Source organism: Anolis sagrei, chromosome 4 (assembly GCF_037176765.1).
Source record: "Anolis sagrei isolate rAnoSag1 chromosome 4, rAnoSag1.mat, whole genome shotgun sequence".
Classification (NCBI taxonomy): domain Eukaryota; kingdom Metazoa; phylum Chordata; class Lepidosauria; order Squamata; family Dactyloidae; genus Anolis; species Anolis sagrei.
In genome coordinates this window covers 183,562,187-183,578,023 of record NC_090024.1, presented here as the reverse complement: position 1 = coordinate 183,578,023, position 15,837 = coordinate 183,562,187, and the positions used below count along the sequence as shown (strand labels likewise).

General features: G+C 38.7%; 1 protein-coding gene across 1 annotated transcript; it reads left to right on the top strand.

Moving 5' to 3' along the window:
* Positions 1-2,303: 2,303 nt before the first annotated feature.
* LOC132772674 (embryonic pepsinogen-like) lies at positions 2,304-15,788 on the top strand. Its single transcript, XM_060771546.2, has 9 exons — positions 2,304-2,388; positions 3,127-3,286; positions 3,528-3,645; positions 4,131-4,249; positions 6,842-7,041; positions 7,979-8,092; positions 10,139-10,283; positions 12,350-12,448; positions 15,644-15,788. Exons 1-9 carry the CDS (start codon positions 2,333-2,335, stop codon positions 15,779-15,781), a joined length of 1,149 nt encoding a protein of 382 aa, XP_060627529.2. The 5' UTR covers positions 2,304-2,332; the 3' UTR covers positions 15,782-15,788.
* The last annotated feature ends 49 nt before the right edge of the window (positions 15,789-15,837 follow it).

Sequence of the window (15,837 nt, the reverse complement as noted above, 5' to 3'; positions counted from 1 at the left end):
GTTATGAATCGTAATGTAAATATCTGATATGCAGGATGTATTTTCATTCACTGGACGAAATTTTGCACAAGTACCCGATATTCCCAAATTTGAATACTGGTGGGGTTGGAGACAGGCTTGAGTTTGTCATTTGGGAGTTGTAGTTGCTGGGATTTATAGTTCACCTACAATTAAAGAGCATTCTGAACTCTACCAATGATGGAATTGAACCAATCTTGGCACACAGAACTGGAAAGGTTTGGCTGGCATTGACCTTGAGATTTGGAATTGTGGTTCACCTACATCCAGAGAGCACTGTGGACTCAAACAATGATGGATCTAGACCAAACTTGGCAGGAATACTCAATATGTCCAAATGTGAACACTTGTGGAGTTTAGGTAATATAGACCTTTACATTTGGGAGTTGTAGATGCTGGAATTTATAGTTCACTTACCATCAAAGAGCATTCTGAAACCCAACAATTATAGAATTGGGCCAGACTTCCCACACAGAACTCCTATGACCAACAGACCAACAGAAAATACTGCATTTTCTGACACCACCTTTTGACCCCCACCCCCAGGGTCTCAACCCCCAGGTTGAGAAATGTTGCTGTAGACCCATAGAATGAAGTTTGAACTGTATCAAGCTGCATTAGATGGGTCTACACTGACCATGTAATGCAACTCAAACTGCATTATTTGGCATATTAGAGCCAGCATTAGCAGCAGTCAAAGAAATGTAGTTATGATAGAGGTATTTTCCAAAATGGTCTTCAATAAACAAACATGCACAGAATTTATTTTCCTGTTTGAATATTAAGGCAGAAATCATAGCTAAAAGGTCTGTTCCCAGATCACGGAGAAATGAAGGGATTGTTGTTTCTCACTTTCTTGAGACAGAGCAAGGAACATTTAGTCTAGATTGATTGCTTCTATCCAGAAGGTGGCTGCAGAACAGAGGTAAGTGTGAACAGTGACATCACAACTGGGAAGCAAGCAAGGGATGGGATACAAGAGTCGGCAATTACATCATTTATGTGGAGAAAAAAAGGAAATGACTATTTTAAAGCAGAAATACAAGTAGGTAATGATAAATGGTGTCAGCAATCAACCACTACCACAGGAATGTAGGGTGCAGATTTCAAAGTAATACAGCATAAAGGAGCAATGTGATAAGGCTCTAAGGGACCATCCAGACAAGCCTAAAATGTGGGACTGGTCTCAGATTTTACCAGAGGCATTCAAATGATGCATCTGGTAAAAACAAATTAATTCAGATTACACCAAGGTTTCCTGGATGGCCATCTGTCAGAGGCTGGGTGGCCATCTGTCATGGGTGCTTTAAATGTAGTATTCCTGCTTCTTGGCAGGGGGTTGGACTAGATGGCCCATGAGGTCTCTTCCAACTCTATGATTTTATGATTCTATGATTCTAAATACATAGACCCCCGCCCCCCACCAAAAAGCTTTGCAAGTTGCAGGAACAAATCAGTAAAATTTTGCAAATTGTTGCAAAATGGGACTAAACTGAACTTATTTTATTTATTTATCGTGTCAGGAGCAAACCAAACAGTTGTATTGCATTTTTAACAAACAAACAAACAAACAAACCACAAAGTTTGCAAGCTTGGTAGATGATTAAATGTCCTTTGACCAGTAGCTGGCCACTTGTAGTGCCTCTGGTGTTACTATAAGAAGTTCCTCCATTGTGCACGTGGCAGGGCTCAGGTTGCATTGCAGCAGGTGGTCTGTAGTTTGTTCTTCTCCACACTCGCATGGCATGGATTCTACTTTGTATCCCCATTTCTTAAGGTTGGCTCTGCATCTCATGGTACCAGAGCGCAGTCTGTTCAGTGCCTTCCAAGTCACCCAGTTTTCTGTGTGCCCAGGAGGGAGTCCCTCATTTGGTATCAGCAATCGATTGAGGTTCTGGGTTTGAGCCTGCCACTTTTGGACTCTCGCTTGCTGAGGTGTTCTAGCAAGTGTAAACTGAACTGAAGGGTTGCAAACTACTCTTGCCTTCTACTTGGAGGTGAGTCTCCACAATTAGAAGATATGGAATCTTTTTTCTTACTGGAGATCACTCCACAAAACTGGAAAACCAGGACCAGTCTCTGTGGTCTGGCAACGTTTTTTTAAAAAAGTCATATGCCACCATAATACTGGCATGTGTAATGAAAAGCAGACCTACCTAATTGTTTACAAAGCTTTGAGAAATGGGCTGGGTTTTCTCTGTTGAACTTTGATGACGAGTCTTCTTGATAAAGGTGAGTACTTCTCAAGCAACTATAAAACAACAGGGTTGCAGAGAACAAGAACTAGAGCATCTGGAATAATTAAGTGAGCAGGATGAAGTACCTAGCTATTCTCTTCGCTATTGTTGCTCTTTCTGAATCTATCACTCGGTAGGTTATCTTTTTGTTATAATTTCTGATGCACTAAATCAAGCAATGGGAAAGTGAGGACAGAGAGAAACGGAAAGAGATCTGCATCCTCAAATCTCAGATCTGTTTGTGCAGAATGTGTGTATGTGTGAATAAATGCTTACTTGCATTGTACTAAGTATGTGCCACTCTAACTACCGATACAGCTACAGGTGAGATTTTCTTTCAAATGATATTCTTGCAGTTATTGAGAACTGAAACAGATCAACATGCATTGGGTGGAATATTGTCTTCCAAGTACAACTGATGTCAATGGAATTAAGGTCTGAGAGACTGTGCGCAAGATCAAAACTGCTGTTAGGAGCACAGGAAACATAAGACATTAATAATCCCAAAGGGATGCAGTCTTTCGGTTGAATGTGTTTCAATCTAATAGATAAGATGTGAGGTGGGACAATGATATTAAACCCAGGAAGGGAAACTGTGGAAAGCCCAGGAGCTGCAAAGATTTCCAAAAAGCAAAATCAGAAGTGGCTAGATGTCCATATCTGGTTTCACATTAAACTGGAAGGGAGTGCTAGACTTTAAAAGGATGAATTACCTCTTCTTTGATGTGAAAAAAATGGCATCCGGGAAAGTCAACATGAGTGAAGAGTCAGAATAACTTCCTGGAGACAATACAGTCTTCTAATATGTTAAACCAATGATGGTTCTGATGGGGGACGCGTAAATCTATTAATTATGTTTCTTGTGTCCTAGGATTCCCTTACAGAGAGGGAAGAAAGGAAGAGACACCCTAAAGGAAAAAAACTTGTTGGAATCTTTTCTTGAGGAACATCCTTATGACATTGGTACCAAATATCAGCCCATATCTAATGCTGCCCAAGTAGCTGGTGAACCACTTTTGAACTTCTTAGATGTGAGTTGGAATTTTGTTGTTGTTATAGATCAATACTACTACTGAAGAATACTTTCCAAATGTTTTCAATATACTTCTTGCTACTTTATCCAGGGTTTAGTAACAAATTAATGACAAGACAAAGTGTGTATCTATACTATAGAATTAATGCTTAGTGTGGTTATCACTCACATCAACTATTAAAACTAAAAATCTAAGAAAAGAAAACTTTGCAAAACAGCTGCGTCTTATCAATTAACAGACAGAATACTATGGAACAGTCTACATTGGAACTCCACCGCAGGCGTTTACTGTTGTGTTTGACACAGGATCATCCAATCTTTGGGTACCCTCTACTTACTGCAGTGATGCACCGTGTCGTAAGTAATGCAAAATAATAATAATAATAATAATAATAATAATAATAATAATAACAACTTAATTTTTATACCCCACCTCCATTTCCCCAAAAGGACTTGGGGTGGCTTCCAAGAAAGCACAGAGTTAAAACATAATGCAATAAAATAAAAACAGAACACAACCAAATAGAAACATATCAAAATAAAACATAACATCATGAAAGCAAATGAAGAAGTAGATATGTTGACCATAAGACACATATGAATGGAAAGTAGGGAAGAGAATGGTCAAGTCCCATGGCATGAATTGAGATGGTATGTCACGAAGGACTTGTAGACTTTCAAATTTTTATTCATAATACCTGAATAACTCATTGTTCTATTTCAATAAAGCGTTGTTTTTTTTTAACCTGAATCCTCAAAAGACTACAGCCATTGAATCAACAGGATGCACATGCCTTTTTACTTATCAGTTAGCAACTGATTCATCTTTGTGTCTGTTTCAGAAAACCACCCAAGGTTCGATCCTTCTCAGTCTTCTACCTTCCAGAACACACAGCAGACTATGTCAATTGAGTATGGCACAGGAAGCATGGATGGCATTTTAGGATATGATACTGTGACGGTAAAAAAACAAAGAAACAAACAAACTGGGGTAGCATGGTTACAATTGTACAGACAAAGTTCTAAATCGCCATCTATACCAGGGATGGGAGTCATGCAGCACAATTTTTGTAACTAAAATTTTCAGATGTATATTTGAGTATATACCAGGCATGGGCAAACTTTCTAACTTGGGGGCCACACATTAGCAATCCCTGCTAAGGGGACTGGCTACCTGGTGATGGAAAGAAGGAAGGGAAGGAGGAATTAAAAAGAGAAGGAAGGATGAAAGGGAGGAAGGGAAGGATGGAAGGAGAAAGAGGGAGAGAGAGAAGGAGGGATGAAACAGGGAAGGAAAGACAAAAGGGAAGGAAGGATGAAACGGTGGAAGAAAAGGATGGTAGGAAGGAAGGGAAGAAGGAAAAAAAGGAGAAGGAAGGGATGAAGAGGATGGATGGAAGGGATGGAAAGGTAAAGGAAAGAGAGAAGGGAAGAAAGACAAAAGGGAAGGAAGGAAGGAGAGAGAGGGAGGAAAGAGGGAAGGAAAGAACAACACAAGGGTGGAAGGGAAGGATGGAAGGAGAAAGAGGAAGGGGGTAAGGAGGAAGGAAGAGAGAAGGAAGGAAAGACAGAAGGGAGGGAAGGAGGGAAGGGTGGAAGGGAAGAAAGGAAGTGAGGAAGGAGGAAGGAAAGAGAAAAGGAAGGATTTAAGGGAAGGAGAAAGAGGGAGGGAAGGAGGAAGGAAAGAGAAGGAAGGAAGGACAGGATGATGAGAGAAAGGAGGGCCTGAGAAAAGAGCCCAAGAGGCCGCATCCCATACCTGGTATATACAATAGTTCAACAACATCTGGAGAGCCTGGACATTTCCGCACAGTTCTCTTCTGTGCATTTTTAAGGCCAACTGTGTATGGCAGGGTTTCAAAAGTATTCCAATCTTAGATAATAAACTTAACCCTAGATCAAACTAATATTGTAACTTCAACTTTAACCTGATAATATTTTCCTTTGGTTTTAATGATATTGCAGCATGCTAGGTGGGGAGGTTTAAGTTGTGGGACTGTAATGCTCCCCTATTTTTTCTAACACTGAGGGCAATTTACGGAGGAGAAGGGGGAATATTCATCCAGAATGCAGATGGCAAGGGAAGGATTAAAGCTCCCCAATTTAAAGGCGGTGTGTATAGGATTAATTTATTTTAAATGCCAACACTCCTGAAATGGCTGCTAGGCATGCAATTAAAATGTTTGAACTTAGAGCACCACAGACCAACACCATAGTTATTCACATCCAAGTAGGATGTGTATATTTCTAAAGAGTTAATTCAGAATTGAAGTTTTTATAACAAAATAGTTAATTTTTATTATCAGTGCAGCATAGTACAACATTTTGAAGTTGCTATTATATATATAATGAATAGAGGATCTTAGTTACTGACAAGTAATCTAACAACAAGGAAGCTTCCAAAAATAGAGGGCCTCAGCTACTGACAAGCAAACCAGTAAAAGGGAAGTTTCCAAAAATAGAAGACCTCAATTACTGGCAAACAATACAGTAAAAAGAAAGCTTCCAAAATTAGCAACCAGAGAAGTCCCAGTCAAGAGAAGTTACTCATCTTTGCATAAATGTTCACAGCTTTGCAAACTGTAGCTCTCCCTTTTCTCCCCCAAATTCTAGAAAAAGAATTAGAATTAAAAGAGGAAGCACTTTTACCAGAAACACATTTTGTTCTGTATACTCTGGATCTTAGTTCAGAATTATCTGCATTGTGCTGAATAGAAAGAAACAAACTTATACCAGCTGTGCAAGGGCCTTCCACACAGCCCTATAACCCAGAATATCAAGGCAGAAAATCCCACATTATCTGCTTTAACCTGGGTTATCTGAGTCCACACTCAGATAATGTGGGATTTTCTGCCTTGATAATCTGGGATATAGGACTGTGTGGAAGGGCCCCAAGACAGTCAGTTCAGAGGATCAAGACTCTTACAGCTCAATTCAGAAAAGGTGTGTTGTTTTTTGTGTATGACAGAAAAGACTCCTTTAGGGATGGGGCAGTGTTGATTTTGCCCAAATACTCTCTGCTTCATTGCTATAAGATGACCCCCAAATTCTCCTCATCATGTGCAGAGACACACATGAAAGGAAGGACTTTTGTATTTCGGATCACTCAGTGATATCAACGACAACTCCCATGCTATCCCATCCTGTCTGCAAGGACATCCCTGTATGCACATCCGAGAGGCTTAACTGTCAAAACTAGCAGTGCTTGGAGAGCTGTTACTTGTTTAGCTTTTCACTCTAAATGTATTCCTAGGTGTAAAATGGTGCCTGCCCCCTTGCCTTCAGGGCATGGTAAAATGCATCTCAGATCAATCAAAGATATTTGGAGGCATTTAGAACCACGTAATTTCTTGACCCCAGATGGTGGGTGGTGTCCTGAGGACTACAAAACAGCCCAAGAGCCTCATTTTGCCCACCCTTGTTTATATAGTCCAATCTATATAGTTGTAATATCTTGAGGACTCACTTTCCATACATGTTTACATGGATACAAGCTTTATTGTGCCTCACTAGCCTGATAGAGAACTAAAGGGATGCTCTGTCTCTCTCCTAGGTATCTGACATTACGGTCACTAACCAAGAGTTTGCCTTGAGCTCCAGTGAACCAGGCGCCTTCTTCACCTATGTAAAATTTGATGGGATTCTGGGATTAGGCTACCATGCAATTGCTGTTTCTGATGTAACTCCTGTGTTTGATAACATGGTGGATGAAGGCTTGGTGCAAGAAAATTTGTTCTCTGTCTATCTTGGCGGGTAAATAGTATTTTGTTTGATTGGTAAGATTATTTGTTTCATGTGGATGGAAGAATCCTTGGAGGAGAATTGCATCTGTACAAGGACTGGGTGACTTGTTATAGCCCTTCATATGTTGAGGTTCCATGAACCTGTGACAGTTTAGCTGCTTCTCAAGGTTTATGAAAATCGCAGTCCAGCAACATATGACTTGCCCACCTCTGCTTTACATATTGCTTTGCCTATTGGCAGCATCTTTTGAGATGAGTTACAGCCAGATATTACATTCTAAATAAGATGGCTGCCATTATGCTTGTCTTGCAATACAGTTTGCTCTTTGTATCCACAATTTCTGCACACTCAGATTCAACCATCCACTATTTTAAAATATTCACAATAAATTCCCCAAAGCAAACGTGGATATTGACATTTTACATGAGGCACACTGTTTTACTATGTCATTTTAAACAATTTTATACAATGAGGCTTGAGCATCCACGGATTTTGGAATCCATAGGGGGTCCAAAACCTAAACTCCAGCAGATACTAAGGGTCCATTGTATCTCTTATTCAGGGGATGTGGGAGATGGTAGCAGCTGTGGCAGCTGCTGGCTTCCATGTCAACAGAATAGTGTAGTCACTCCTGGTTAAAATCCAAATGTTAGTCAAAAAGTGTTCAGTACTTAAGATAGGTCTTCTAAAGGATGAAAACTGCTTCTGTTTTTTAGACTACAACCAAAAGCAAATTTCTTTACTCTTTGGACATGGGAACTATCAGCTGCTACAGAGAGATATTTTTTACCAACATAGACAACACTAATGTGAGCTGTGAACCCATGTTGTAAAAAAAAAGTTTAACAGAAACATCTGGTATGCAAGGATGCTATACATTCACTTTCTACTGTGTGCTTCAACTTAAAGTAGCCAGCCAATAATGCATTGTATATTCACATTTCAGAGGAGGAACTGGTAGTATGATCACTTTTGGTGGAATTGATGAATCTTACTATACTGGTTCCATTAACTGGATACCTGTCACTCAGCAAGGTTACTGGCAAATTGGGTTGGACAGGTAAGTAGAAATTAATGTTATTGTGATTCCCACATCAGGTAGTAAACAATAAAATTGGAAAGTTTGATCAGATAATGTTAAGATTTGCTATCGGAAAAGATGGGGGGGGGGAATGCAAAGTAGGGGGTGTGCATTGTGGGTAAACCCTGTGCAATTTTCAGTGTCCAGTTTTTGACTGGCCCTGATCTGTTTTTTTGGGAGCTGCCTGAATTCAGAAGGACAAAATGCCATTTTTCAATCTGGAATCCCAAAGTTCCTTTTTCATTCCAAGAAGATCCGGTCCATTTGAGGCAATGGGGGGACTTCCGAGGCTCCCCTTTCTATCATTTTTAGGGCTACCAGGACAAATATGGCCAATCTTGGAAGACATATTTACCACTACTAGCCCCCCAAGTTTCAGAACATTTGGGTCATCCACTGATTTTTAGGAAATTCTTTCTAGAAATAAAATCTCCTTTAAAAAACCCCCCAAATGGTATCCCATAAAAGGATGTGATTGGGATTCAGTAGTACCTCTCCCTCTCCCTCTCGCTTTTGCTCCCCTGAAAGCCTGGCCACTTGACTCAGCAGCACCCACACCACGGCCATACATCATCATCATCATCATCATCATCATCATCATCATCATCTATGTTATTATATATATGTGTGAGAGAAGGAGCATGCACACATAGAAGCTACAAGAAAAATACAAGAGAGACTGTCAAAAAAGGAACAGCAAACAACTTACAGGGTTACAGGGGATTTTAAAATATTACTCAAAGAGGTCAACAAGAAGGAGAAATTGCTTTTTTGTAATTTTAAAAAAGTATTTGTGGGGGGGGGGGTGAAAGGAGCAGGACAGACTACAGAGAGAAGCAAGAAGATTGGGCTGGGGAGGAATTGAATTCTTCATGTGGGACCTCAAGGGTGTGAGGCTATTTAAATATTGTTTAAATATTGTAAACCACTACAATATTTAAACAAACACCCCCAAAATGTCCCTTCACAGCCCTCCAAATTGCACTCCCATGCTCACTTGCCTAGAAAAATAGTAAAAAAGAGAAGGAATCAAAGATATTAAACTAAGAAAAGTAAATTAAATTTCCAAATGAAAAGATTGGGATTGATTCCAAAAGCAAGTGAAGCTATCCTAAGACAGCACTGAGATAGAACACAGAGCTAGTTGCACGTGAGCAGCTTTCTTCTTCTGATTGCTACAGGCAGGCAACAGGGCTTACACCCTCACAGAGTAACCTGTGTGTACACAGGGCTGCCTCTCTGCACTCCATGTGAAGCTGAAAGATACTGAAAGCAGCCATTTTTTGGAAGCCGTGTGCTTTATTGCTGCTGAAAAAACATGGCCACTCCATCCATGGTGTTACAGGTGATCTGGCAAACTAAATTCCACATTTTCGGTTGCCAGATCACCTGGAGCCCATTTTGAAAAACAGATGTGTGCACAGCCCTATTCAAAAGCAATGTTAACCTACACCTTAGCTGTTAGGAAAGCTATACTTATTTTTTTACAACCTGAAATATTATTTCAAGAGATTTAGAAATTCACTCTACCCCCTTCCAGTGTTCTATCTTTCCATTTCCTTTTTGTCTTATGCAATCTCAGTCCTTTTTATCTAGTGTTGTATGCTAGTCTTTCTTTTTCTTCCTCACTTACCAATACTCATATAGTCTTTTGCTCTGCAACAGGCGAGGGCCATAGAAGTATGGAGAGAAGATGGGAGATGGAGCAGACTTCCATCTGTGCAAAACATTATGTTATGTTTTGGCTTTAGTATTATAAAGATCCATGGTGCTTTATACATTGGAAAAAGACAGGTCTCTGACGTTAAATTTGTATAACCTATGAATCATATCTTTTATTACTTAATATTCAGAACAAGTCTCTGTTAACACTGATTAATAACACAGCTGGAAACATTACTCTGAAACGGTAGGCCCAGAAAGGCAATGGGTGGCTTTCTATTGAGTACAGATAGCTGGTCTTAATACACTATTACCATCTTGTTTCAAATGCATGACATAATTTTATGATTTCCAATTTCTCAGTATTTTAGTGAATGGCCAAGCAATTGCTTGCAGTGGTGGGTGCCAAGCCATTGTTGACACAGGTACTTCCCTCTTGGCTGGCTCACCATCTGACATAAGCAACCTCCAGAATGCCATTGGAGCCACTCCAGGACAATATGGTCAGGTAAGAAAAATCCTTTATAATTTGCCAGTTCCTTTTCACAGTAGTTGAAGAGAACCAAGTCATCTTGATCACTTTCATTTCTTTGTTCACACACTATAGTCAATTCATTTGTAAAGTCTCAAGCAACGTTTTGGCTGGACAAATCTGGCACCTAATGGAAACAACTCCTAACATGGGCCTAACCCTGGTTTTAGAATTTAGTAATTGGTGGTAATATAAACCTTACAGAAATCTGCCTCCACAGTTCTGACAATGTGAAAATTATCCACTGCATACAATTGTCCCAATCTGGTGTCCTCCAGATATTTTGAACTTCATCTTCCATAAACATCTGCCAAGATAATCAATGTTCAATTCAAAACATCTGAAAGGCATGAGGTTCTGATTAAATGGCATGTTATTTCCAACTGATGAGAAAAAAATCTACATGAGAGAAATAATTACATTGACCCCTGCATTTTCATGTTTTAATAAATGCAATACAAGGATTTCCCTTGTGTTGAATTTGTGCTTTCTGAATATCCCTTTTCTACAAGCAGAAGTGTTGGAGGGCTACACTTTGCAGTGAGACTTTACTTATACTATTTTATTCTGTTCTCTTTCTTTGGAATAATTTTACTGATAGCTGTATAAGCCTTTCCTCCAAACAACTTCCTACTACACAGGGTATGTGTATAGCAATAGCACCAAATTCAGACTTAGGTCACACATCAAAGGGTTAACATGCTATTTGGTATTAGGTAAATTGGCTTTCTGTGTGGGGTCCAGATAAGATGTGAAGCTCGTCTTTAGATTTTTATTTATATGCCATGAAAGTGTTTCTCAGATCCAAACATCAGATCCAAACATCACACTGGATTAGAGATGTACCTGTCCATTATCAACAACAACACAACAACAACAACAACAACAACAACAACAACAACAACAATTATTTTTAACTGAGGCAGTGGCTGATTTGAATCATTCTTTTCCAATTCCGAAAATGTCTTCTAACTGGGAGAAATAAGTAGTTTCCAAAGACTGTTCACGGTTCAGGATCTAGGCGATAAACATTGCATGCAATATTTTGGCATAGAAAACATTTGTTTAATGGAAAATAATGTAGTTGGTGACTTATTCTATGCAAAATCCATGTGTGAAGAAAACATGAAGATTAACATCAGTCTAGGAGTCTCCTAATCAGAGTTTCCCAATACTTAAGAAACACTTTTTTTGAATATGCTTGCATCTTCTTTCCATCCCTATGCTGGATTCCGGGCTTGCCATACCATTAAACTAAATGAAAAGGCAGCTTTAAGCAGCTGCTCCGTAGTGTCATTGACAAGCAAAGAAGATTTTAACAAGTAAAAGCAAGTAAAAAAAGATTTTAACACTTATGGCAATGATTTGACCCGGACTGGATTTTAGACTCTGATTTTAATAGGTGTGTGTTAATCAATTGTTTTAATTATTGTTTAATATTTTAAATATTTTAATGTATTGTTGATTGTTTTATTATGATGACACTGTATAGTGTTTGTGAGGCTGCCCTGAGTCCCCCCTCGGGGGGTGAGAAGGGTGGAGTATAAATATAGGAAATAAATAAATAATAAATAAATTGAAAGTTCAGAAAATGAAATGTCCATCCTGACTGGAGCAAAGCCTTTGAATCGAATGTTGAATGATAAATCAACATCAATGCAGATTTAATTGTTTCAATGGGTTTTCTCTAGCCAAGATTAGCAGTAAGATGCTTAAGTGTTAATTCAAAGGCGAGATGTATGATGATGATGCTACAGTTTCTTCAATCACTTAACTTAACTTGAGAACTATGTACTGTATCTTTTCTGGGCATTGGTCATTGGATTGTTGCTCTATCTCAGAGAGCAATATCTCTTCAGTTAACCAGGATGGCTATCCTAATTAATTCCAGAATACTAAAGATATTACACAAGTTCTGCTGTCATGAGATTCCCTGTTTGATGGGGGGGGGGGGGGGCACTGCATTTCTTATCCATTAAGGATTTGCTACTTTAGTTCCTTTGTGATGAGAACAGAAAGCTGCTATTTTTAATGTCTTGCAGTATGACATCAACTGTGGCAACCTTGGCAATATGCCTGATGTTGTTTTCGTGATCAACGGAATTCAGTTTCCTCTGACTCCAGCTGCCTATACTCTAGAGGTAACAATAAATGTGAAATTGTTCTCCTTACCTTAGATATAAGGTTATCCAGATTACTGAATTACAGTAGTCTGTTACCAGTTTTATTGTCACCCACATCCTAGGATTTGTAAGTATTCTATGTAGATATGGGTAGGATCTTGTTGGTTACTGACATGTAAGTGTCTTTTTGGCAGTCATAACTCATTTTTTTTCCAACTGGTTCATAGTGGAGGCAGAGGGACAATCGGGAAAACTGTTCCCATCTGGAGAGAAAGCTGCCTTGATAGTCCCTAAGCAGATTAGCAATTACAAGATAGTTTAATCACTTTATAGAAGACTCCGCTGTTGCCCACCACAACACAAACACACCCTGTCACTGCAGCATCTGTAGATAACTTTCCCCTGCCACCAATTTCTTTATTTACTATTTCTATATCCTGCTCTCTTTCACCCCAAGGGGTGAAACCACTCAGAGTTGCTTACAATATGGCAATATTCAATGCCAAACACAATCAAATAAAAATCAATAATCATATATAAATTTACAAATAAAAACATATAAACATCAAGCTATTGTCGGCCCTTCTCCATCAAAGTTACACAGAGCAATAGGATCTTCATCTAAAATTGCAATTAATTATCAACACATATGTTCAAAAACAGTGGAATGGAAATTTTATGTGGGAAGAAATACTGACTGGCATCCTCTTAGTAAGTTATTCAGAGGTAGACCAAAACAAGTCGTATTTGATATCTGTTTTATTAGGGTGGCGGGATAAATTCAAAAACTCTTTTCTGTTGATGAACAATCTAATTCCCATCAAAAGATAATGATAATCATTTTATATATTTGTGCTGGCTATTTCTTGGATGTAGTTTTTAAAAGCTATTTGCTCTACCAGAGAACAAAATTTACATCAGGGTTTTTTAAATCACACATTATATTAAACACCTAGCACTTGAGGGTCAAGCGATTGATGGGTTCAAGCAACACAATAAGCCAGAATCCTGCAAGAACTAGATTAATTGGCATTTTCTATTTGTATGACCTGCTTATAGTAAGAACAGCTATACAAGCACAGGGTTTTGCTTCATGATTTGTTTAGGTTGTAATCTGAGCATGGGTACAACTTCTGCTCTGATTCATTTCTAGCCTAATAAACTAGAGATCTAGAATTTTTTTGAGTTTCCTTTAGTAATTTAGTTGGAAATAAACAAAGAGGAAGCTGAACCCTTGTCCAGATGTTGTGCTTGTTTAGCTGTCCCTGCTGCAAACAAGAGCAACCAAATAGCATGCAGGAGTATGCTGCATGTAACTGCTAAGTTAAAATTCTCACACTTTCCTTCTGTATGGTGTCATCTGACTCTAGGCAGCATGCAAGCGTTTACTAAGAAGGCGGAATGTGGAAATAAAAAAATCACCCATCAGTTCCTCTTTGTAAGGATGACACAATCTAGAGAGGTCTATGAAATGCAACAAACACCCACTGCTCTTCTCCCAACACATCAGTTGTAACTATGCAATAACAATAAGATTTTAAAAGATAACATGGCACCCTGTCCCCTGCCTGCTCTAAGCAGGGTACCATGTAAAATCAGTGTGGGAAAGCTGTACATCTCCAGGTAATGTTGGACTATAGCTTGCCCAACAGAAAGAGATATTGGTAGTGGTAGTGGTAGTGATAGGGTTTTACCTTTTGGCCACTTGGCTACTTGGTTTTTGTGGCTTTATATTCCAGAATTTCCAGCCAGTATGACCAGCTGTATAATTTGGGAGGGGGGGGGGAAGTATCCTTTATTCCTTCATATAGAAAAGGAGGGATATAATAACCAAGATACAACAATAAGATCAACATAAACGTATGTTGCACATATTCAATATAATAAAAGTATGACAACGGGCAGATTAGCTTTGTTTCAATGTTGTATATAACCTCATAATATACATACAGTCAATAACTATTAAAAATGGGAGGTCAAACAAAATCTAATGTAACACTACTAATAGTCCCAGCATTCTAATATCTTTGTCATTGATGTGCTAAGCTTGATGATGCTTGCTAATAATGCCTTTTTGTATGCAGTCATGGAATTGGTTAACAATAGACATAATATGATGACATTACAGAATCAATCTTATAATTATGTCCATTTAATGGCTCTGATGTCATTGGGATGTTGAATCTAAGCCTGGTTTCAGTCTGGAAAGGGGTTATTTCAGGGCTAAAGCCTGTTGTCAGCACCTTGGATAGTTCTTGAAAGCTGCACTGGAATTGCATTCCCACTGGCCTTGGAGCAAACAGACTCCAGCCGATCTCTCCTACAAATATGAGAAGGAGGAGGATGACTGCTTATATCCTCTCTCTCCAATACTGAGTCGCAGTGTGATTCATAAATTATTAAAATCAGTACAGACTAAAAAGTATCACTAATGCTTTAAACAATTAAATTGTGTGTATGTGTTATATGTGTATTTTAACCAGTTGGTTCCAACTAAAAGAGGCACTCTCCTTCCATTGTGAGTTTTCACTCATGTAAAACCCTACATATTCAGTGGGTCTATTCAACCAGAGGTGTCACTATGGCATGGCTTCCAAAAACAGCTCACAATATCTTTTCTATCGGCATACTCCATGACTCTGTGTGCATATGAAACGCATTGCTGTCAGACCTCCCAGGAGTAGAGCTTGACTTTCATTAAGCATATACATCATATTTTATTTCTCTTCCAAAATTTACATCACACAAAATAATTCAAGGTGGCCTACAACAATAAAAAGAATAAACAATATCTAGGTTATGGTTGTTGACAGTACAAAAATAATAATTATGGTAGTAATCATTATTAACACAAGAAGGCAAGAATGTAAATAAAGTACAATTTGTAGTACAGGGCTTTTAAAAGGAACACCATTCCTATAATAAACAAAATTAAAAAGTCTTCAGCTGTAAACCTTCTTAGAAGTCACATTTGAGCCAAATGCCCCTTTGGCATTTGGAAATCCCACCAGCAAAGGCCTGTCATAGTACCAAAAGATCAATTAAACTGAATGTAGAGAATTTTGCACACAACCTACTTTTACTGGTGTTTGTTAAAGGGAAATAACTTTTGTGTGGATGTTATGGTAACCATTTTTAACCAAATTTGATTTTTTAAAGTTGATAATATATGTGGTCTGCTGCAGCTAATGGTTCTCTTTTCCTTTCTTTTAGCAGTCACAAGGAGAGTGTCACAGTGGTTTCCAAGTCACATCTGGAGACCTCTGGATCTTAGGCGATGTGTTCATAAGGCAATACTACAGCATTTTTGACAGGGCAAATAACCAAGTTGGCTTGGCAAAGGCAGTCTAGAACAACTTCAAGCAACATCAAGTGTTAAAATTATTCAGCTAATCAACATACTCAGA